The sequence below is a fragment of the Chanodichthys erythropterus genome, chromosome 14 (assembly GCF_024489055.1).
Source record: "Chanodichthys erythropterus isolate Z2021 chromosome 14, ASM2448905v1, whole genome shotgun sequence".
NCBI lineage: Eukaryota > Metazoa > Chordata > Actinopteri > Cypriniformes > Xenocyprididae > Chanodichthys > Chanodichthys erythropterus.
The window spans coordinates 30,815,556-30,841,350 of record NC_090234.1 but is presented as its reverse complement, the minus strand read 5'-3'; the positions used below and the strand labels follow the sequence as shown (position 1 = coordinate 30,841,350).

The window sequence follows — 25,795 nt, the reverse complement described above, 5'->3', positions numbered from 1 at the left end:
TGAGAGATGTTTTTTTTTTATTCATTTAATTCCCCCCCAGACAAACATTTAACCTCTTATGATAATCAGAGGGCAAGCAAATTAAAGTATAATATTTTAATAATAATAATAATAATAATAAGTGGGTTAATTATGGTAAAACAACAATATAAAAAAAAAAAATCAGTTTTAAAGTTCAACCCACCTACAATTCACCAAAAAATACACTACTAATAGAATAAAATAATAAAAAATAATTAACAGCAAATGCTGCATGCGTTAGTAAAATTAACATTAACCAAAAAAGTGACCTTCCCATAAAAAAGAAAATGCAAAAATGTAAAAACCTTGCTCAAAGCAAGCTTGCCTGTATCAAACGCGGCAGTGGTTAAAGCAGTCGAACAAGAAGTCCCTTTTTTGACCACGGCTGTATCCTGTATTTTCCAATTATCACCTTTTAAAGGCCAGCTGGGTGCATTCCAAACCATCAGGGGGCAATTCCATTTGCATTGCTCTGAGACAAAGTCATGCTCAAGTACGCTCATAGTAAAGTTCATTACGAGTGGAGAGACACCATCATTGCTTTCATTATTTTGGGAACAGGTTTCCTCATTTTCTGATCCCGGGCCCAAGTTATTGATCCAATCTTTCGCGCTCTCTCAGCTATGACACCAATCAGAATCTGCACAAAATCAGAGTGCTCAACGCGAGCCACAGGGAAATACACTTCATTACAGAGGAGAAAATTGTCAGTAAGGATAAACTGGGCAGTTTGTTTATCTCCATGTTAGTTTTCCTCTGCCCTTTACTCTTTATCTTCTCCATAATAGCTTGTCTGGTCTATATCAGTGATTATATTTTTATTTTGACCATTCAAAGAGTTTTAATTCTAGTTATGCATTGAAACTCCTAACTATGAGCACTTTTTTACTCTTTTTTACTCTTTATGCTTCATTCTTCCTCCATAGTACGGTATTAATAAAAAACATTTCAAGTTTAGATGGACCCCAGTTCTATGCTACATTTGACCCATTGTGGGTATTTTTACAGCATCTAATGCTGTGCCTGTGCATATGGCACGAAAAGGGGGGACGGGAGTGTAGCAAGGAAAGTAAAGTCAACAATGGCACAAAAACAGCATTATGATGACTCTCGGTCAACATAATAGTAGATCAAACACAGTGTAACAAGAAAAAGAAGCAAACAATGGGCACCCGTTTTCACTGGTGGAGATATATCTAAATCAGGAAGCTACTGTGTGAATGGAGGTGGGAGAATGGGGGAGACAAAGTACAAAGGCCTGCTTAGAGCTTTCGCAGTGTCATGGCCCCTGATCTGTCCAGACAGAGAAAAGGGGGTGAGGTGTGAAGGAGGAGAGAGATGAGGGCCTCTGGGACACGCACCCACCTCCACACCAGCGGCCCCTTAATGTGCTGTGTCTAATGCGCCTATTTAGGTTTTGGGGTGCAACAGTGCACAGACTCAGGTTTTTGGGCGGCCTCGGGGCGAGGAGCATGGCTATCACCTATCAAAACAGCTGGGGCCCAGGAGGGTAAACAAAGGCCTGTAGGAAGTAGCGCATGGCTGCGGCCGGGCCTAAAAGGCATGGCGATGTGTCTGAAAGATAGTTACTGTGGTCTGACTAAAAGCTAGAGGTCTACGCGGGATGGATTTTTCAATCCCGCTCCTGCAAGATTATGTACTGCTCCTGCCTGCTTCCACCAAAATTATGTTAGATTTTATCCCGCTCCTGCCTGAAACTTTCACGTTTTGTACCGTTCCCACCTGCAAAATCCCATAGGAAGAGGTCTACGCTGATTTTTTTTCAATTTCCCCACACACAATGCTTTAGATCTCCAGTTACAGACTTCTGCATGCTGTTATTATTAGATAATTGTATTTTGCGGGAGCCTACGGGTCATTTTTTCTTCCGCTTCCCGCGCATATATCAGTATCTTCCCTCCCGTTTCTGCACTCAGCATTTTAAAACTTGTCCCGCACTGCACTCTGTTGTGTTGGGTCCCGCGGATCCTGCAGTCGTGCCGCAGACCTCTACTATCAGCAGTGTGAGATGATATCCAATGCCTTGGAAAACAGTTGCAAAAAACCCCAAAAGGATGACCAGAAATTCGACAGAATCAAAAAGTGACCCCGCAACAGGTTTTTTCCAATAATTCTGAACACAAACAGTCCATTTCAAACACAAGAAAGACCCCCAAATGTTATTTTGTTCCATTTAATATTTAGTGTCCAGTTGTCTTAATTTGCAATTTTGTGATGGGCTCATTGTCAAACGGACAGATCAAAGCCGTGCCAACTGGACTAAGGGGGGTTTGTGGGGACTAGCCAGCACCGGAATTAAAGGAAAAAGGCCTCAAAAGGCTGTTCCTCTAAAAGGCTTTGGTGCCATTCCCAGGTCGTCACTTTCAAATGACCTGGTCTGTAATTCACACGTCTTCATAATCATGGCCCTTCGTGTCGACAGAATACAAATCCATGTGGATCAGACAAATAAAAGGGCTTTGCTTTTTTAAAAGGCCGGCCATGCCACCACCAATTTCAGCCTATCTGTTTGTTGGGCCGCTCGGGAAGGTTAAACCGTTTAGAGGACCTTTTCAACTAAACAAACCGTTCCCTCTCAACCCTTTCAGACATGAGCACAGAAAAAAAATTGCTGTGGGCAAATTCACAAGGCTGCTTTTCTTTGTTCGGAAGTAACCACAAACAAAGAGTTTGTGTCATAAGTTCTTCTTAGCTACAGATAAACCAAACAATGCCAGTCACAAACATTTTTTCCTCTGGTAAAACGAGTATTTCAATCACAGCAAAAAAGCCAAAAATGAACAGACACCCTCACCTGTTAGAACATTTTGCAGCTGAGGCAGAATCTGATAAAGAACGCTCTTCTGGGGACATTTACAAAGGTGTTAAAATAATTCACTTTGTGCTCTCACGGAAGCAAAATCAGAGAATAATTAGCCTAGTTGTTTGTTGGCACATCAGCTATTAAGTGATAATTAGTTCAGAAGCGAAACGTTTGAAAAAGGCTGTTTGATCTATGTACTAGTTCCCAAATGAACCTCTATGTTTTGAGTAACAATTAAACCTTCTCTTAGACACGCATCTCTCAAGTCACTTACAGAGTTAAATATTTTTGACCTGAAGCCCACTGCTCAAAAGGGTAAAAAAAAAAAGGATTTTAAACAATATGTACAACAAAAATTACATATTGGATTTTTTTTTTTTTTTTTTTTTTTTTTAGGACTTATGTAGACTCCTTTCCAAACTTCTGAATTGTAGTGACGACAAAGTGAAAACATGGGGTATGCAATATATGTATCACGTAAGGGTTGTCACAAATTACATACTCTGTTGATAATGAGGCACCCACAATCACCCCTTACGGATATATGACAGATATCTTTGTCTCCACAATACGCACCACAAAAAATACTTTCTATTGGATTTTTTCAGAACACCTATATAAATTTCGTTCACAACTCATGTTATGTGATTACAGAGCAAAAAGAATGTAACAATATTTTGGTACAGAGTTTGCACTACCCTAAAAGAATAGGTTCTTGTGCTCTTGTGTGACATAACCACTCATATTTAGCATTCAACCTTTGCAAAATTAAAAAAAGACCAGTCGTCAAGGAACTAATGTATCACGCCCTGGTGTCCCAGAAACAGGTTAGCCTAATGAACAACAGTTAATCAAAAACAACCTAATCAAAGACTTAACATGCAACTACAGTGTACTGTGAGTACTACTTAAAAAGCTATTAGAGCACAACACCATTACATTCCCCATGACAACCCGGTTGTCCCTTCTTAAACACCTTAAATGCATGAGGCTTCCTTGCTATTTAAAGAAACGTATGACATGAAAACAGTTCAGAAAAAGTGCAGCCAAGAGTTGTTGTCCTTTTCCCGACCCAAGCTGCAAAGCGGTCAGGGAAAAGATTAAACAGACAACGAGGTCCAGAGAAAAAAATAAAGCTTTTACGTCACAGTCACACCTCATCCCAGGGGTCAGCCTCAGGCCAGATCGTGTTGCAGTGCTACACGCGATACAGTATCGCAGCTTTCTCAGCACCTTAACAACATGATGATCCCGTGATTAAGACTGACATGAGCTAAGCCCTGCCTGACACAGTCATCTCACCGTTACCATGACACCTCGGTGCTGACACCAGCTGCGTGCAACGGGAAACGGGTCTCCAGTCGCTTTAGCAACGCAAACATACGGTCGGAACAAAACGGGCTGCAGTCTATGGAGACTGTGGTTAAACCAGAATGGCATGCAAGAGTAATCAGGAATCTTCTGGGTTAGGCTCAATCAACAGTATTTGTGGCATAATGTTCATTACCGCAAAAATTTATTTTCTCTTGTATTACTTTTTTTTTTTTTTTATAAAAATGTGGGCTACAGAAAGGTACTGGATGTAAATGGTTTAACATTTGTAAATGTTAAAATTACTGGCCACCAAACACAATTTCAGTGTGGAAAAAAATATCTTATATTATTTTTTACAACTCTGTCACTATGATAGCACAACGGCCAATATCACTAAATTTACTGTAAAATGAATTAAACAGTTAAAATAACATAAGTTTTAACAGAAGAGTAAATGTACAGTACGTGTTTTTATAAAATGATAAGCTTAAACTGGGCCCATTCTCTTCCATTGCAAGTACTACAATGTAACTTTGCTTTTTGCTTCAAGTTGCAATTATTTTTATGTTAATCAACATTATGCTTCAAATTATATTGATTGAGCTCAACTTGTATTGAACCCTGAGTTTGAGCTGCCCCCCTGGTTTTAACCGCATCCGAAGGGCAAGTCATCCAACCCCAGTTTACAGCTGAGACTGACCTCCTGTATTCCTGTAAATAAGTGACGTGGCTTTAACGGTGCCCAGATCCAGCCATGGGAAAAGGTTTCCAGCCTCATCAGTCCTCATAACAAAAGGACCACATTTCACTGCACCTCCACGAACAAAAGGATCTGGCCGGTTCCCAATATGGAACTAAATTACAGAGAATGGGACACTACCTTCACAAGTGACCCTTAAACTTAGGGTAAACCTTGAGGCATCACAACAAAGCTACACTGCACCTTTTCACGGTAGAAAAATGCAGACAGCTTCTGACAGTTGTTCCTAGTTTCAAGGTAAAAAAAAAAGTGCCATCATAAAGCAGGGTCTAGGAAACAGGATAAGCACTCCAGCCAAGACTATAAAACGCTCGCTGGGAACTTGAAAGCCACGCAGGCAAAGTTGAGGGCTGCCATCTGGAAACAATAAACAAACAAAAACTAACCAAACAAATATTGCGTGTACTCAGGAGGCACTAACTGTAACCGAACCAAAGGCAGCTGAGCCTGGAAACTGGCATCTTAAGGGGGTCAGTGATGCGGACAGACGTGTCCTATGAGGACAGATTTTTCTCTTGAGTGTGATGAGGTGTGGGGGGGAAGGATGGTCTTTGGCTCTGCCGAGTTCCTGTTTGTGGCAGGATCTTGGCCTTGTTCTAATGAGCTGCAGCACTAGTAGGGCAGTGTCGGCCCAGCGATGTGAACAGGCGCCCATCACGCTCCCCATTAAGAGGCGCAAGTAAACGGTCTTGCTTGCCTGCATCCTCCCACCTCCAAAGGCCATACCGGTTCACCCCCCTGGGAAAAGGACAGAACATATGGAACAAGAATTTCAGGAGAAGCGGTTCTACCTAGAGAGCTTTTGGAAGGGCAGAAGGGGACATAGTTGAGTTAGTAGTAGTTATATTTATTCAAAAAACCTTTCAGAGAACAAGGATCTTTTGGGGACCCAGGGATAGGTTATGATGCTTGGCTTGTCGTCCAACACCCTACTAGCCATTTAGTTACTATAGGGCCACGTTCAAGCAACTAAAGAATACAGAAGTCAGTCCTGTATTTGAATCTTTAATACGTTCACACACAGTGCAGTTATGGGAGTGACAACCAGATTCTATAACAGAACTCACATCCGTTTATTTTCAGGACTCAGAACTGCATTCTCGGAAAACCTGCACTGTATGAACGGAAATGGACAGGACAACTAGTTGTCTGTCAAATCATACAGTGTTCTGCACTGCACAAAGTGTGTCTACCATGTGTTGTGGGTTTTCGTGTGTGATGTAGATTTGAGGTGTTTGTAATCTGAAGGTTTTAGAGCCAGTCACTGTCCTTCACCGGAGCAACTTCCATCAGTTTGGTGTTCTATGCACGACTCGAATTCTCCGCTGTCCACCCACATATAAAAGCTTTCGGTTAATAAAGATTTGATGGATGAACTCAAAGCTTGACTGGACTCTCAAAAACTCAAGACTCCACGTTTTATGGACATCGCCTGATATTACTTTGGTCACTGTCGCTATGGTTACAAGTAAAAGAATATGGCCTGACTCCCATTGCACATTCATACAGACAGTATTCAAGACGCTACTGTAAGATGCTCTATGAACAGGACCTGTAAGTAAATGCGGTTGTCAATCACAAAAACTTACAGTGTGAACAGAGTTTAGGTCGAATAAATCTATTACGCTTGTGAACCTAACTAACTGGCTAAGTCGATTGTTAATGGGGTTTTCAAAAGTACCAGTACTTCAGAACCAAATCGAGACTGAAATAAAAAAATAAAAATAACATAATGTAACCCTGCTTTCTGCAGTACCGGTAGTACAGAGTACCAGGTCAATCCGATACCCGCTGATAGGCGGCTGCTTTCAAACGCTCCATTTGTATTTTAGATTTTATATAGTTTCTATTTACAGCACGTTTTTGCAGCATTGAGCATTGTAGCCAATCACAGACATGTTTGTTTAACATGTTAAACGTAGTAGTTTTCACTTAGTGGGCTTGTGCTGCGGCTGAAGTTAAGTGATATCAGCTTCATTGATTATAAAGGGAAAGCACTTTGCTCATTTTCTGTACATTACTCATTCTTAATTTGAATAAAAGTACATACTGCAAAGTTTAATCTTTAACTTTAACCATTTTAAAATACATGCAGCTTGACATATTCGGCCAATACATTAGGGGTGAATTCTGTTTAATTGGGACACTTTTTTGCCATTGAGATAACCGGAAAAAAGCATCCCAATTCAAATCACCCCTTTTTTTTTGTTTGTTTTGTTTTTTGAAGATGCAGTTTCAATTTAAAAACAGTCCAACTTTTAAAAACAAGACAATTTCTGTTCCATTTCTTATGTATATACCTGCTAAAAATGCATCCCATGAAGGTCAGGTGAACCTGACCGGCCTAATTATACAGGGCTTCTTTTCAACTGGTGAACTTGCTGTTTAGGCAACCAGCTGAAAAAATACATTCAATGTACATTTTTTTTTACATTCATTGCTTGTACAAATTATCTGTGCTGAATACAAGCATCTAAAGCACATAGCTGCTGACACTGGGACAAACTACTTTCTAGTCTAAAGGTGAAGCTAAAAGACACAAAAAGCATGAGTGCATGAGTAGAAACAGGAAATAGGAAGAAAGGTGTAATCATTGCACCATAATTAGTAGGTTTTTTCAGGTTTGTCATGCTCCTAACACATGTCTGTCAAAAGCAGAGAAAACTGATTAACTCCCTCCAAATCCCACAGACGTGTGAATACCTGAAAAAATATCAGGTTCAGCCAATCCTTGAAAATCAAATTGGGAGACAGTATTGCATTCATAAAAATAAAAAAAGTACTAATCTCTAAATTGAAATTGACAGGAGTACTTTAATAAAAGTGCTTGAAAAAGCTTTTAATTTTTTTTTTTCCTGAATGAAAAATCAGAAACAAAATATGAATTACTAGCTTGTCCATATAAGCAACACTGTGCATGTTTTATATTGACATTTTGGCATAATAGCATTTCTGTGAATCTAACAACAGCTGTGTTACTTTCGGATGATAAAACAGTGTTAAATAGACACGATTCCCTGAGGAAAAAAAAGAGAATTCACAGGCAGGAGCGTTGTTCTCCACAAAACACAAATCCAGAGCATTAAAAGCCTGTTATGAAAAGAGAAGTCCAATAACCTAAATTTGACATTTAACAGTTACTATAAAATTAACATTTAATCACTTTTTCAAATCCATAAACATACTCCCTAGCAACATAAGCCAAACGTTCAATTTGGGATAGCAATAGTTCATCCAACACAGTGGGAAAAGAGCCTTAAACCAATATGAAAATTACAAAAGCATTTATAGAATCTACAACTGGTGTTTTAAAAGTCCAAAGCACTTTGAAACGCTGCGAGAGTATACAGCTTGCCCGGGTTGTAAATAAGCTACAGAGTAAAGGCACTATTCTAATATCCAAGCCATATAAGACCAGTAAAGCAGGCGATATTCAGGATCCCCAGCGCCACCTATCTTCCAAACATTGTCGAATGCAGAGCTCGAACCTCCTGCTGTGTAGCCTGAACCACAACGTGCTCATTTCCAAAGCTAATGAGAAACGGTGGAACGTTGGCTGGCTTGGTGGAGCCTCACAGACACAGAGAGAAGGAGCCCGGCCCAACCTCAGGGCTCCTACCTCCCCATTTCCATGTGCTGCACCATGGGAAATCTGCTCCTATTATTATTTCTCCTCTTATTGCTTATGTTCTTTTAATATTTTATTCAGTCATTAAAAAAGGGATGGATATGATTTCATTGCACGCTTCATCGCCGGAGACTAATTTCACTGTAAGTGCTGTTTGCTCTGGCCTTTAAATTAGAACTTAAGATCCGTGTTTCTACATAAAATTAGCTGCCTCTAGTGATTTAGGAGGTGGAGAGATAGTAGATTTAGGTTTGGCATACATCAGCCATGCACTTATTCAAATATGATATATATATATATTTGGAGAAAAAACAGTAGTTGTACGGTTGTACTTTACACCAGAACAATGTATTTGTAGGACAAGACCAGAGCTTATTACCCTCAAAATAATAAATCAACAATACTGAATTAGAGCTATAAAATAAATTGGTAACACTCTAGTTTAGCATCCAATTTTTACTATTAAGTTGCTTATTAGCTTGCATATTACTAGGATATTGGCTGTTTATTAGTACTTATAAACCACATATTAATGCCTTATTCTGCATGACCATATTCTACAATCTACATCCCTTAATCCTACCCAATTCCTAAACTTAACAACTACCTTACTAATTATTAATAAGCAGTAATTAGGAGTTTATTGAGGCAAAAGTCGTAGTTAATAGTGACAAAAAAGTGTGACCAATAAATCACCGATATAGCACACCAATGTATATTTTTCATGATAAGTATAATTGTTATTACTTACACATTTTATAATAATGTTTTATAGATATAGCAACAAAATTAAATATATAACATTTTATTGTATAATGCATTGCATGTTACTATTATAGATTTTATCGGTTTTAATCATTATAAATGTTAATTTCCTAATAATATTAATTATAATGTTATTGCTAGTTCCTAATATTAACCTAATATGTTGTTGTTATTATTCTTATTACTATAAATGCTAATATTATTTTATTGCTATATGATTTCTAATAATAAATGCTATAACAACAATTTACTTTTAAACCAACAACAAATATATACTGAGAAACAAAAACAAGTAAAGAATACAAGTGTATTTTCTGTCAATAAAATAGGAAATTGAAACTTTTCATTAACTTACAGGGCCTGCACTGCCTACCTGGTGCGTGACCAAAGGGCGATAATCAAACGTTGCAAACACTGACACCATGGGGACTGAGAGAGAACTGCTGCTACAAACCTGAGCACCTAAACCACTACAAAAATTCCTTCAGCTGCCTGCCGTAAACTCAGCACTAAAGTTAATAATTATGATGTATAAGACAGAAAATGCATGTTGATTACGGCTGATCTTGGCTCAGCTTGGCACTCCCAGCAGAGGCTGGCCAGTCCAGGTGTCTCTCCAGAGCTCTGCCTGGAGTATGATGAACTAAGCGTGGCAGACGCTGTGGCAGGAGATCATGCAAGCCAACGCACACACACACACACCTCACACTGCAGCCAGTTCACCTGATGCAAGCAGTGACTCAGTGGTTTCTCCGTAAACATTTTCAAATAATTGGTCTTTTCGGTTTAGTCACGCACACAACAAAGCGTGTTTATCAAAAACAGCCGTCCGATATAACACCTTCTCGTTCCATTGTAAACATTACGACTATTCTAAGAGCTGTGTAATATTAGTCATAACAGTTTTAAAAGAGAAAATAAAAAATACTGCAAATTTTTTCTATTAATTGGGAGAAAACGCATGAGTATTATTCTTAACGATGTATCTAAAAGTCAAACAAAGTTAAATTATAGCTAACTGGCTCTACAGTTTCTCATCATTTTCATGCCACTTTCACGTTCAAACTCGTGTGAATCAAAGGCAGAGTTTCAACATCCCATCGCTGTTATGTCTGAAAACAGTGAATATTCCCAAAACTGTTAATTCAATCCGAGCACAAGCTCGATCGGTGAACCGCACGAGTCCAGGGGTCTGGCTCCAGAACAAGATTCTATTGTTGCATTGTTCACACATTCCTGAAAGGCCATGTTTATACAGATGCGAGTCCACGGCCTATCTGAGGAGCCGCTCTCTGGCCGAGACCCTCCGTTGATCAAAGCTTTTAATGCAAGAGCAGAGGCACTTGTTTGGGTCGGTGGCGACTCAGTGCACAAATCTCCATCTGTTGGCCGTATGGACCTTCTCAGTTACCTCCGGGACAAGAACGCTCCGAACTGCCATCCCTCTAACATTCGGTTTACTCAGCTGGCTCCCAATCCTGTTACCTCCCCTTTGTTTTCCCCCAGAACATGTGTTAAGTTAATGCTCTGTAACAAATTTCAAAGGCCCGATTTAGGGGGGTCAATAACAGGTAATAGACCGATATATTGACGTACTGATCTGAAATGCGAGAGCAAGACAGACACAAAAATTATTTCTGTTTTTTCTGGTTATGTGAAAGTGCAGAGACAAATAAACACATCTCACAACCTCACACACTTTATGAGGGAGCGGCATAAATACAGCGTATGCTTATTCCACACTAAAACAACCACAGGCTTGCTTTGATCACACTGGGTCAGCCAGTTAACCCACATTTCGGTTACTCGGTTCTCGGTATAGGTAGAATTTCGTTACAGTGGGGCTCGGGTTTTCTTTCGTAATTGGATTAAGGCCACACACCTCTGCTCCTGTTACCAGCACCAATCAATGTGGAAATGAGTTGTCAACACATCACTATTTACTCAGCACTCATTTATTTTTCTATGGGATGCCAAAGGCTGCACCTACACTAAAAGGCACCAGATGAGGGGGGACCGACGGCTTTGAACATTTAAAATGATCTGTCCTGTCCTGTTGACTTTGTTCGGAAATGTCACAGTCCTTCCACACACACAAGGAATATTATAACAGGAAACAACAACAACCCTAATTTATCCCTTTCATGCACTGCCAACGCAGTTGATATAAAATTCAAACACGGGACAAAGACGTATATTTGATCCCCTAGTTTAAAAGCAAATAATATGAACAATTAACTTGATGGTGATGGGCACAGTGGGATATTTTAGGGTATGGCATTTAGCATTTAGCAAAAAAAAAAAAAAGTGAAAATCGTATTATATAAGCAAAAACCCATCAGGATTGGATCCCGAAGAGAAGTTCATTAAAATGTTTCCTAAATGAAGGCATCTAGAACGCCACCTTTGATTTATGCTAACAAAACCCTCTAAAATTGCTTTCCATTGCTTCCAGGTATCCAAGGGCATTTGCACAGTTGCTCTTAATTGACAAAGTTATAGTAGCACATTACACTTCATGGTTTTATAACCAGTACTATAAAGCCTTGGCAGGCCTCAAAAGGGGAAGCTGCCCATTAACTTATAGGGTCCAGGCCCGGGAAGTGTAATTGACAAGCTCTAGGCTACTTTCATCACTTGTCGAGTTCATAGCGTCAATCCATGTTTCCTCTGGGATGCTGTTGCATCTTTGACATGAGGGTGTTTGTGACATATCCCAGTCTGTTTCCAAGCCAGTGGCTCTCGGCTCTCCATAAAACACGCACACACACACATTCCGCTCACGGCCCTAGGAATTGGGTCCAGCCCGTGCAGTTAGCCATGTGTTCAAATTTCCTTCCAAGCCAACTCAGTTTGCTTTGTGGCTTTTGTGGAAGGAAAAGAAAAAAAAAAGAAGAAAAAAAAAAAACACTAACATCAGCTCACACAGTTATTAAACAAATGGAAAGCTGATGATAATCCAGGTCCTCTATACATGTGCTCAACAGCAAATGTGTGAGAAATGCATTCCTTTAGAGAAGCTGAACAAATGGATTTGTCTTCAAGGGATAACAAACATGAACTGCTGGTTTAATTAACAGAGTTAAACACATCCTCCTGGATGACCTCGGGCACCGAAACTGTCATTGGACGCACCACATATTCACATACTAACTGCAAATATGACAAACCCTGGCGTGACAGTCACAGTTCACACTGTACATTAGCTGGCCCATCAGTAGAGCGCCTCTGGAAATTCATCTGCTATGAATTACAGCCACCTGGCACCATGTCCTGATGACCAATGCCCAATATGGACAGATTACTGGGACCTTAAAACCATGCCTTCTTTGTAATTGACATTTAAACTGTTTGAAGTCCCTCATTAAAGTCTCTCAAGAGGAATTAGACACAGATGTACCATGTAGAATTACAGTACTAATTTGCTTTAGTGATTTTGACTGGTTGTTTGAAATACCTCTGGAAAAGACAAGCTTGTCGTACATTTTCTTAAGCATAAAAAATGTAATGTCATTTAATAGTCATTCATTTAATAGTCATTCACACTCTATCAAAATAACATTAAGCAGGTCTTTAGCATGTCATGGACCAAAACACTTTCTTCCCCCTACAGATCTGTCAAAACTGGGACTTTATTCACATGTTGAAAAGTGTCTTACAACAAAATCAATAAAGGCATTAATCGATAATAATTTAAAAATCATTTTAAAATACATGCTGCACGCTCTTTAGAATTAACCAAAGACAACAACAATAATTCTGAAAATAGAAAAGATATAAACGAAAATCATAAATTCATTCAATATTTTATTAATCCAATATAAGGATATATGTATATATAAAGAGAGAAAGCTGTGTAATATTACATACATATATCTTTATATATACTACTGTTCAAAAGTTTGGGATCTGTAAGACTTTTTTAATGTTTATGAAAGAAGTCTTTTACGCTTACCGACGCTGCATTTATTTAATCAGTAAAAACAGTGATAAACAATAATGTTTTATTTTTGTAATTTATTCCTGTAATTTATTATGTACTTTATTCCTGTGATGGAAAAGCTGAATTTTCAGCAGCCATTAGTAGTCTTCAGTGTCAAACGATCCCTCAGAAATCATTCTAATATGCTGATTTGGCGCTCAAGAAACAATTCTTATTATCGGTGATGATAACAGTGCTGTGCTGCTTAATATTTTTTATGGAAACCATGATACATTTTACTTTTACTTTGATGATTAGAAATTTCAAAAGAAAAGCATTTAACTGAAATACAAATCTTTTGTAACATAAATATTTTGATCAATTTCATGCATCCTTGTTTTTTTAAATTACTTTTTTTTTTTTTTATTACAATGAGAGATTTAAAACTTTGAATGTAAATTACAATGAAGGCACAGGATAATTTACAGTCAGCGTCAGTCTTATCTTGAACGCAAACAAATGACAGGTGTAGCCACTGTATGACACACTAAGCGCCAAAGACACCTTGCTGTCTCTTTCTTCTCACATAGCTATAAAATAGTTTAAACTCAAAACAATATCTAATTTGCTTTGGCTACTATTCGAAACAGGGATGTTTCCGTTCTACGTCTGATTAGGAAATAGGACTTAGGTTTGGCCAACACTTTTGGACATCAAAATAACGTTACTGCTTTCATATCATCAACCTATTTACATATCTGGTAAGACATACAAGCAAACGAGACACATGGAGGATTATAAACTTCGACTTTAAGGCTACGTAGGCGTTTTGTGACAGAAACAATTCCTCAGAAAGAAACAGACAAACTGCTGTTCTTGTAAAAGAAAGCATTGACATACATGTCAATGTCATACTCAGAAAATAGGAGTTTTTGTCATGTTCTCACTTAATTTTCTTCGCTTGTTTATATGGGACGCCCTTACATCACTAATACACTTAAAAAACCGATCAGTGTCATTAACGCATAATGTAAAGAGGAGAGAAATCTCCAGTAGGTTCAAACTTACAGCACAGATTCTCTTCTGTAAGCACGTCCTATGCGCAGCGCCATGTCTTCAGCTTCCTCACATGAAGTGTTCCTATTGGCTGCCTGTGTCGCCGTGTGTAAAAGTACTGACTTTTGATTGGCCAGTTAAAAAATAGACGCCTATGAATAACCGCCCTTTTCTGATTTAAAGTGGCAGGCAAATGTGTATATTCTGGACTAGTACATTTTAAAAAATCAATATTAATATGTTTTCTGTTAGTATTACTATCTTTTTTTGTTTCTTAATATATAATTACTCAGCCTTTTAGCCTACTTTTGTTTTCCCACCTTTTAATATGATCTACATTACCATGTCTAATCGCCATACATTAATGCATGGTTGCAGACTACTGTATGTTCAGAAAATACTGCCTTTGGCTACTACTGATTTAATTTCTGCAATATATACTGTGCACATTATAGTAAATAAAATATCTGCATGACATACTACTAAACTGAGCCTCTATTTACAGTGTGGTGCATTAAGTAAAATTGAATTTTAACAAAAGTCAAAACTATTTGACATTACTTAATCTCAATGAGTTGCATTTTTAACACAGAATTGGATTTAAATGCAAAATTAATTAATAAACATGTTTATTTCCATAATGATAATAGAATGTCACTCACTAAATTAAATGCATATTACATGAAAACAGATTAGCACTACTGTTGGAACATTTTTAACATAGTAGCTATACTAAGTTAGTAAGCCAGTACTCTGTTCCAAGTATAGCCTCAGTTTGGTGATGATCCTGGTTGTCATGTCTATGCGCTGACGTGCACGACACCATGACTGTAGCGCACTCCAGGAACCAGCGCACAGCAGTGGTGAATTACTACTACTACCATCAGCCAGGTCCATGCGTGGCAAACAAATGACACGCAATATTTGCCATGATTAAGTCAGCAGGGGACACTGAGGAAATGTCAGGTTTCAAAAACCCTTTCTCTGCCTATATATGCAATGGTTGTGCTTGCAGGAGAGGAACTCTGTAAGAGCTAAAAAAAATACCAAAAGAAAAAAACAACAACTATGGCACAATCATTTGCATTAGAATATAAAATAAGTTAGCAAATCATGGCAGACTTCTTACATCATTTTGCACTATTATATTTGGACAGCTTGTCTATTTAAATAGTCTATTTTTAATGTCAGAGAAGATATACCTCTCATATAATTAGAATCAAGATATATTCTTTATACTTCTGTCACTTATTAGTACGTTCAATGCTATCACGAGGTATGAAATAAAATGCATATACAGAACAGTAATGCAATGATCAACCAAAACTAAATAGTTTGCTACAATATCACAACATAACAGGTGTAGAATGGAAACTCATATTCAACATATTGCATATAGTTCGAAATTCCATTCATGGGTTACTTGGAAACTCCCTTTTTCTTGTTCAATGCCTTTCATCAACCTCAATTGTCATCTGTTAATCCAGTTTTGATAGCATTTGGCACACTTTCTTTGGATCACAGCAAGATCCACGACTTCTATTCTGGTCTCCCCTAGGAACCACAGAGCCCCCGAAAGAAGCCAGAGTTCGGTTGTCCAAAAAGGGGGCCTGTGCCGTCTGATGAAAGTCGCTCAGATATGCACGCGGCAAATCATAATCAGACTATTTCACTTTCTATACCAAATCTGATATAGCAGCACCAGCATTATTTGATGCCACTGTAAATAATGAAAAAAGAGGGTAATGACTATTGAGAGAAGCTGAATGTTATGATTTGATGTACTGTAAGAATATATAGAATACATAGAGTAGCTCTTGACCGCCTTTGTTCTCTTTGGTCTGCCCTGCTACAAATGGACAATGAATCAGCAGGGTTTGGTGTCTTGGATGTCTGGTTGATTGAAAATCTTGAAATAGTGCCAACTCTGAAGCTGGAGATTAAAGAACAAAACATGGACAAAATGTATGGATGGAAAGTCACATTCAAACTCTGGCATTTCAAGTAAGCAAATGTTTTCTAAATCTGCTTTATATTGTATATAATGTGAATTATGGTAAATCTGTTTTGATTTATTATTATTGTCCCAGCAAATCGGTTTAGTTCATAAAAGTTACTTGCTTATTCACCTTTGATGTTATTAAAGAAATAAGAATAGGTGATATAACAAACATCAAACCCAAAACATAAGAAAAAAATAATTTAATACATGATAAATATTGTGTATATATTGTGTATATATGTCTTTTACCTATGTTAACAAATGCAAATCACAAAGCTCCCTTATGAGTGCCATCAATGTTGGCAATGTTCACCCAGGGGTATGTCCCATCACAGAAATGTCACTGGATTTGGTATGAAACCATGACATTTAGATCTAAAATATCCATTGTGATTTTCAGGAAGATTTTTTTTTTTTTTTAATTTCCTCAGACACACATGTACGTTAATGTTAAAATATTAATATTTCTGAAATAATACCTGCATGTGAATATGTGTGTGTGTGTGTGTGATATTTCATGATTGATATCAAAATTATGATATGATATGAAACTTCACTAAATGAAAGTGCATTGGTTTAACAAAAAATTATTAAACAAGCTGTCATAAGCACAAAAAAGTATTTGCTTGATATAATTACATAATTATAAGGTTCAATCTGCATTCTGAGCAGTTATGATATATTAATATATTGAGCTTCAAAAAAGTTTTTGCATATCATTCGACTTTTGTAGATAGAACCTTATTGTCTTAAGTCCCAAAATGTACACAACTTAAAAATATCACATAATGTAAATAAGTCACAAAAAAAGAATATGCAAATAACTCCGTTTTAACAAAAATGTCAGATAGACCCTTATAATTACAAGGTGACAATATTTTGGAAGTTACAGATAAACATAAAATCTAATACTTTTTAAAGAAATATTAGGAAAATTTGAGTGATTTTCCCCAAATGTTATTTTTTATTATTCTTATTATTTATTTACTTATTGGCAAGCAAATGCCAAAGAGATGTTCAAAGTTATGAGTCTGGGGTTTCCCCTTTTTTGTTTTTGAGGGTTTGGGGGTTCTGAAACCTGCCAAAACACTGCTGTGCTATGCTGCGGTGAAGACCTAACTCAAGACAGCAGCAATTTGTGACATTATCACTGTTCATTTATAATGAAGAGCCCAACCCAAATTTAAAGCAGGGCAACATGTCACAAACAACCCATGTCACGGTCACAACACCTACGACCTGTAAAATCACGATGCTGAGACTATTTATTCATTGCCTTCTCGCATTAGCAGTAATCTCAGTTTTGTATGAGGTACAGAGTCCATCCTTACTGTACTGCCTTCTTCCACATTAAGTATTACAAATGATATCATGGCAATTTGTCACGCTCCTCAGTTCAGTGATGTTTTACCGACTCATTTACTATGATACCTTGTTACGGATCCAGCTGTGAATCAGAAGCTTGTCATGGGGCTTGGGGCAGACCCCCCTCTGCGGCTACCCAATGACCTGGAAGGCAATAGGGGATGCCAGTGCCTAGAGCATGTGCTGCACTGACAGAGCAGCAGGGCTCTGTCAAAAGGCCTCCCATACAAACTTTCCAGATCACTCTGTTTTTAACAGATGAGTAAGCAGCCACGGAGCGAGCCTTCGGATTTGTGAATCACAGGTTTCTTGTTTGGTTCTGGTGGCCCTTTTTGACACACCCTGTATCGCCTGCCTCCGAGGGGGATCGTGCACTGGTGAATCTGGGCAGAGGGGGGGAGATTGCAAGTGGCAGGGTCACTGGTTGGGTTAAGCAACAATTCAGATATGTGCTTTTAACAGACAAATGCCTGCGAAGGTATCTTGCGAGATTTTCTAGCACAAAGATGGCGATATTGATCTGTGCTGGTCTGGAGATACAGATCTCATCTGCTCTTTTAAGGCATTATGGTAGCTTAAAATCAATCGATTCTACAGTTTAGGTTTTGCTTTTGCACTAAATCTATCCAGGCATACAGTTCGAACTTCAGTGATTTGAGCATAACTGGCAATGTCACAAAACATTAGCCCCTAGAGGCCCAAAGTAAATGGAGTACAGCAAAGTCTTTGAGCAAGATTGTGGTCATGACCTAGTAGCTGCTTGCAGTCAGGGTTGGTGGACCTGATCTGCACATTAACAAAATCACAGGAAATGCTTTCAAGATTGCCCAACCCCCCATCCACCTCGAAAACAACTTTCTCACCTCATTTAACTAAATTAATGAGCAGGTTCAGGCCCATTTCAAACAGACAGAAAATAAAAGAGCCAATGAGAAAAATGGCGTTTTGCACCTGCCATGTTTGAAGTGAAAAAGCATGTGTTGCATTTTAAATCTCCATGCGTTTTATGGCATAATTTATTATTTTGCATATTTTTAGATAGCATTGATTGTTGTGCTATTCTATTCAGTTCTCATGACCTCCCCTTTATATAAACGCACTTTTCTCATTCTCATATGCTGTCTCTCTCTTTTCTGTTCTGTTCTTTTTTTTCCTCCCTCTGGTGACCTTCCACTCTCATCAAACAGACAAGGACAATATGTTTGCTTATGCCATGGTCATGTGATCTATGAATTGATATGAGTTCATCCATTATTCATACTCAGTTTTGCATAAGCATTTCCCTATCATGCCTGTCACTTACATAGTCAACATTATGAAAGCGGCTCGTCACCGACACGGCCTCACAGTGGTCACAACTAGCTAGTTAGTACAGACATGACTTGCACAGGGGACATGCACCAAATGCCACTCCACTGACCCGTGAACTATAAAAACAAGCAAACAGCGACAGCAAGACATGCGGTGGCAGTATCTGATTATTAATATATTATTGGGGCGAGGAAACATGCCCCACTGCCAAGCCATGGGTAAGCATGAATACATTGGTCCTCAAGTACACGCCGATGATGAGGGGAAAGGTGAAAACAGGTTATATTCCACTTACTGGACACATAAAAGCAGGTCATGTGACAAATTGGGTCTAATTATTAAAGACGCCAATGAGAGCTTATTCTGTTCCATATGTATTCTTTGAATTGACACAACATCATATCTTCAGCTCAAGAATGGTGATAATTATTTAGCTGAATAGTATAAAATTGCTCATAGTGTGAAACAGTGGCAGAAAGAAAATGGATATTATAAATATATTTATTTAATGCATATTTGGAATGTTTTATTATTTAATTTAATTTATTATACCTTTTTTTATTATAGATTTTTTTTAATAAAGGCAATAAAGATCGGGACGTTACAAGGGGAAATGTTTAAATACTTAAAAATATTAACACTGTACATCAAAGGAAACATTTAGTTAATACCTCTTTGATGCATACTTTTAATCAATTTACATAGAGATTACTCATCTCAATAAGGTCAGTTGCTCCAGAGCTGAGGATGGCAGGAGTACTACCAAAGATGTTCTTATTAAAAAGTTTTTCTTTTGCAGTCTACGATGAGTGAAAAAATGACACCCTGTAGCTAGCGACTATTTTAAAGGTACAGGGATTGGTCAATGAAACTGAAACACTGGCCAATATAGTGTTGGAAGTTTAACACTGGTGGCCAGTCTTCAGTGATTTTACATTCCATCAGAGCAGAGTGTGAAGGTTGAATTAGCAGAGCAATAGCAGCTGTACATAAAATATTACACAACATAATGGTAGACATATCAGAGTTCAAAAGAGGACAAATTGTTGCACGTCTCGCTGGTGCATCTGTGACCAGGACAGCAAGTCTTTGTGGTGTATTGAGACCTGTGGTATCCAGGGTAATGTCGGCATACCGCCATGTACTGTAGGATGTACCGCATCCAGCAGGAGTAACTGTTGACGCAAGAGGAAGCTGTCTGAAAGGGATGTCCAGGTACTAACCCAGATTGTATCCAAAAACATAAAGAGTCAATATTCATCCGAATGCCAAATGTCGGTTCCATTGGTGCCAACAGTGCAAATCAGCGGTGGACAATGTGCTCTGATGAGTCCACCATCACTGTCTTTCCCACATCCTTGGGAGTTACGTGTGAAGAAGCCCCAAAGAGGCTTAACACCCAGACTGTTGCATGCCCAGAGTGAAGCACAGGAGTGGATCAGTGATGGTTTGGGCTGCAATATTATGGCATTCCTGACTTTGCTTAATGGGCAAAGGTGTCACTGCCAAGGACTACTAAACCATTCTGGAGGACCATGTGCAACTAATGATTAAAACTTTGTACCCTAAAGGGAGTACTGTGTATCAGCATGATAATGCACCAATACATACAAAAAGACTTGTTTGATGAACATTAAAGTGAAGTTGAACATCTCCCATGGCCTGCACAGTCACCAGATCTATATCCACTTTTGGGTATTTTGGAGGAGCAAGTCAGAAAATGTTTTCCTCCACCAGCATCACATAGTGACCTGGCCACTGTTCTGGAAGTGGAATGGCTCAAAATCTCTCTGGCTACCCTGCAGATGAATTGCTGGTGTATTGGCTGCAAAAGGAGGCCCTACACCATGCCAATAAATTGTTGTGGTCTAAAACCAGGTGTTTCAGTTTCATTCTCCAACCCCTCTAGTACTATGTAAAACAGGAGAAACAAAACCCCAAATCTGTTGCTTGTTGGCCTGTTAATGTTACATTAGCTTGCCAGGTCTGTATGAAAGAAAAGTTGGAAAGGCCCTGTCAAACTGGTAAAAGGTCCAGATGTGCAGTTTATTTCATGAATAAAGGTATTTAAGTGCTTCACAAAAGTAAACATAATTCTACAATAAAATTTAAATAAAATTAGCGTTAAATAAATGACTGACTTTTTGTTATCGCCCCACCTAGAGGATAAACCACTCTACACAACTGGGTTGAGCTGTCCTACTGAAGTTTTTCCTTTTCCTCTAGTCAAACAAAGACCAATTCACACTATCCCCGAAGTATCTTCATTGTGTCCATCCATCAGCTTATAAAATAACATAATTAACACTTTAAACTGCTTAAGGTACCAAATTTGCTTCAGCCCCTCAATACACCCTTAGCACTGACTAGCTGGTCTATAAAGCACTTTATGTTCGCACCTTTTTGATATAAATATCCTCCCACCCTGGGCATAGGAAAGCTGTCAGTAGAACATTTGTTTTCCATTTTTCACCACTGAGGGCTGTTCAGGAGGCAGAAGTTTGACAAGGTGTTAAAAATTTACACCAACACTTACTATTTGCCCTTCAGAAAATTTTAACAGCTTAGCAGATGGGGTTTAATCAGGCACCATTTATTTTCTTCCCATTTTCTCTCATTCCAATCAATGCCACTGAGTGTCCACACATTGCATTAAGGTGAGCGCTTGAGTCTACTGACAAAGAGAGGTTCAAAATGGAACAGTAGCGTACTGCTAACTTCACAATATACTTGAACAATTTAAGAGGCAGAAGTCAAGAAGCAGATTTTGGATTTTATTATATTTAAAGTTAATTTGTCACATTTGGGATATAGCATTTCTGTATACCGCTACTGAGAACGCATACATGTGACAGTAAATGCGCAAGACTGTCCCAGGTTGGAAAAATGCCAAAGTCTTAAGTGCCCTTAAAGCATACTAAATCTACACTTAGTGGTATTTGAGGCTAAGGGTATCCCATCATTCATCATGTTCAGGAAGTCATGTACCTCAAAATCAAGGGAATTTCCAGTGTAAAGTAAATTGATATTATATATAATTTGGTAAATTATATGTAATGTGTTGCACATTTTATTGGTGCAGAGATGAGTATGTGTATTTTGTAAAACATTTATTAGAAACATCAGATACTAAATTTTGCCATCTGTTAAACAGGGTCAATTGAACAGACATTCAGAAATGTATTTTAAAGTGTAAAGTACTGAAATGTGTAAATAAAGCTCTGTAAAAAACTTTACTTGCATTTTAACAATGCTATGTTGTGTCCTGTTAGGTAATCAAAAGTTCTGCACATGTGCGGTCTTCACAAATACAGGAAATATACATCATGTATGAAGACAAGTGGCCAAGTGCAAATACACAAAGTGTGGGCATTAGCACAGTCCTTATAAAGGTTTGTGGAGGGAATTTTGGACAAATTGTGATTTCAGGATGGGCAGGGCACCTGACATGAAACCTCTTATGAAATGTCCTGCATTTTTATCAATCAGTCACGGCAGGACAAAAACACAGATTTATATGGAAGAGCATTTTATCACTTGCATTATGGTGTCATGTCCGGTTAGCACACGGTGTAAGATATAAACGTAATTTAATTAAATTCATAAGGCGTTTCCACAACATAAGGTACTAAGTATTTGCATTCTTTTTACAAGCACACATGACTGAAATGCCTTCATTAATGGACAAGTGTGTAATATTTTGGAGGATGTATTGACAGAAATGCAATATAATATACATAACTATGTTTTCAGTGGTGTATAAAGACCTTACCTAATGAACCGTTACGTTTTTACTACCTTAGAATGAGCCATCTCTACCTACATACACTGTGAGTGCCCTTACATGGAAGTCGCCATTTTGCGCCGCCATGTTTCTACAGTAGCTCTAAAAGGACAAACTGCTCTACAGAGTGTGTTTCGTCACTATGTTGTTCCTCTTCTTCATTGGTGTTTTTAGAGGCAGCTTGCATCGTCATTACGTTGAATATGAACGTAGAAGAAGTAGGTAGTAGTAGTCGTCTGATTTATTAGAAGAGACTGTTCTTTGTTAGAAGAAGAGAAGTGAAATTTGAACAAATGGAGGACCACATGTATTATTTTGCACAAGAGCCAACAGAGTGTCAATCTTCATCGTCAAAGAAGTGAAAACATGATGCAGCAGACGAAGTCAGACAGATGTCCAGGATAAGAAATCAGAAGATAACACCCGGCAGAAACCTGGATAAACGTCGTTGTGGCTTTTTCCAGATGGAAGGCACTCATGCAGGGCAAATGTTTTTAAAGCGATGCTGCTGACGATGCTGAGCTTCTCTAAGTGCTTTGAAAGGGAACGGTGAGCCCTGGACTGAGCTGTTGGTTGCAATTCGCAACCTCACTGCTAGATGTCGCTAAAATGTACACACTGAAACTTTGAAGTCAACATCAAACGGATATTGCAACGGTATCGCACGACCAATTCGTACATATTTTTTGGAGGTGGCTAATTAATATGAATTCTTACGACCTCACTCGTACGAATTCATACGATTTGTCTAAACCCCGGTAGGTTTAGGGGTTGGGTTTGGGGTAGTAGGGCATTTGTATGAATTCATACGAATTTATCAACTCATAAAATATGTACGATTTAGCAAAAAACGTATGAATTCGTACGAATTAGCCACCTCGTAAAATACGCACGAATTGCCGTGAGATCGGGTTGGATGGTGTGCTAGTCTTTTCTTCCATATTGTGATGTAGGCTGTATATAGTGAAAAATATGTTCTCGAACAAGAACAAATGTAGGACTAAAAATTCGGAATTGAGTGGATCGCTACTGATCTCATGTTGTCCCGCCCTCGCGCCAGTAAACATAATTAGAGAAGAGATGTTGGCTAGCTAGTTGCAAGTGGGAGGGGAAGTTATTTTAATTAAAGATTACAAATGAAAATAATTTTTTTAAAATGAAGTGCACGGATAAATCATTTAATAAATAGTGCAATAGTACATAAAAACAATAGGCCTAATTCATTTCATGGTTAGCCTACTTTAAACTTGTAAGGACTATGAAGCCTAAAAGGGATCATACTTTAGTTCCGAGACAGACAAAATTATATAAACCACCCTATGAATAGATCAACACACATCTATTACCTCACTGTCTGAACCTCCATGAATGGCTCAGAGTGAGCCCGTCGGAGGCTAAGCGATCTAGACGCGGGAGATGCTGCAACACAAGACCGTGTTGAAAGCGCCCTGGTACACGTGGAATTCTGCATGTCAGGTGGCGAAGCAGACTGAAATAGATATCACCAGCACAGCCCGGAGAGTATAACCCATGCCCGCTGTTGACCTGATACCAGCAAGGAGATCACAAAGAGTGGCCGAGTGACCGGGCAAGGCTCGAGTCGTCCAGTTGTCACCCCCCTGATGCTGATGCGGTTTAATGAGCGGCGTGCTGTCACCACACATCTCTCCACTGCGTACGCTTGTACAATCTGGCAGCTGCAGAACCTGCTGGAGTTCGCGGAACTCCTCTCTTCACTATTAAATAACCTCTGAGTACATTACGTGCGTTTCACAGAAAATAAACACACAAACAAAATGCATTTGCACGCAAGCTTTAAGAGGCCATTCACAGCTGTACAGTGTAATGTTTACCCAACGTGCCCTGTATGATAAAAATGCTTATCACACAACCTATCCATGTTGTCAGCTATAGTTGGATGAACAGCCCTAAATGTTGACCAAAAAAGACATGGATAAGATATGGAAAGATTAGGGAAGTGTTTTCTCCTCCCTAATAAGTTGGCATGTACCTATATATGCACAACTATATGGTTGCATTTTATAATTTGCATTTAGCACTGTTGTCTGTGACTGTCAGAATAGACCTAAACCCCATTTTTGGGTCACAGCCCACCAGATGAGAACCACTGAAATCCAGGATTATACAATTTAATACATCTCTTTGCAGGAAAAGAAAATCAATAATTGCTTGTGTGATTAAAAAAAATAGACAGATCACAGATATGAAATACAAATCCACCTTTAGATTAGGTGTTTGTTTTTGAGTGTGACCAACCTTTAGGCCAGAGGACAAGTGTGAGCAGAAGAGCATAGAAGAAAGACTAACTTTCATAGTAGAGGTTCAGGATGAAAAGTGTGGGTTTGAAGACGTCTTTACGGACCAGCCTCCACCCTGCATTCCGCATGGGCATCCTCCTGGAAAATGGCATAAGGTTTACAAAACATCATTGTGGCTGTGGCACCAATTACTGTTAATATATGTCAAATGGCTAAAGCAGAGGCTTAGAAGCAGACTGATCACTCCGATAACGCCAACTGTCACTCCGTTAGTCACAGAGCAGCCCCACTGGAATAATTAGTCCACTCTCTGTGAATAAAACAATATGAAAACAGCCAAATTGACATCCAAAATATGGGCTTTGCCTCAGATGACCTGAAAACAGGCTATCCCATATAGACCAAGTACAAAGGCAACATCTTCAAACACAGAATCACATCAATATTGATTCCCCATATATTCATTTTATATTCATTTAATGGAAATCACATTGAATCCTGCTAGTAGGGAAAGCATATCACAGTTCTTTGCTTTTTAACAGGCAGAAGTTTTTGGAATTATAACTTATAAAATTAACATAGATTAGATAACTATACTAGCATAAAAGTGTTTCTTGAACAAATGCAAATGAAATGAAAAAAGAAAGAAAAGTAAGTGATCCACCGAAATAAACAGTATAAAACCATGTAATTTGGTTAAAAGGCCTTTCAGAAGTATTTACAACAATATTAAAGAATTACATGTAAATGCAAATCTTAAATGA

The 25,795-nt window shown here is 38.5% G+C and overlaps 1 protein-coding gene across 3 annotated transcripts in view; it reads right to left on the bottom strand.

Annotated features, from left to right (window-relative positions):
* The window catches only part of clybl (citrate lyase beta like), a 106,454-nt gene that overhangs the window by 52,556 nt on the left and 28,103 nt on the right, over positions 1-25,795 (bottom strand). Inside the window, exon 1 of one of the 3 annotated variants that reach the window (XM_067409508.1) lies at positions 14,303-14,382. The exons of 1 other annotated variant lie outside the window; for it this stretch is intronic. In XM_067409508.1, the coding sequence (XP_067265609.1) occupies positions 14,303-14,346 (44 nt within the window). In that variant the 5' untranslated portion in view covers positions 14,347-14,382. Of the gene's footprint in view, positions 1-14,302; positions 14,383-25,795 lie in introns of those variants that run through there. One more of the 3 variants, XM_067409510.1, reaches the window with a different exon arrangement.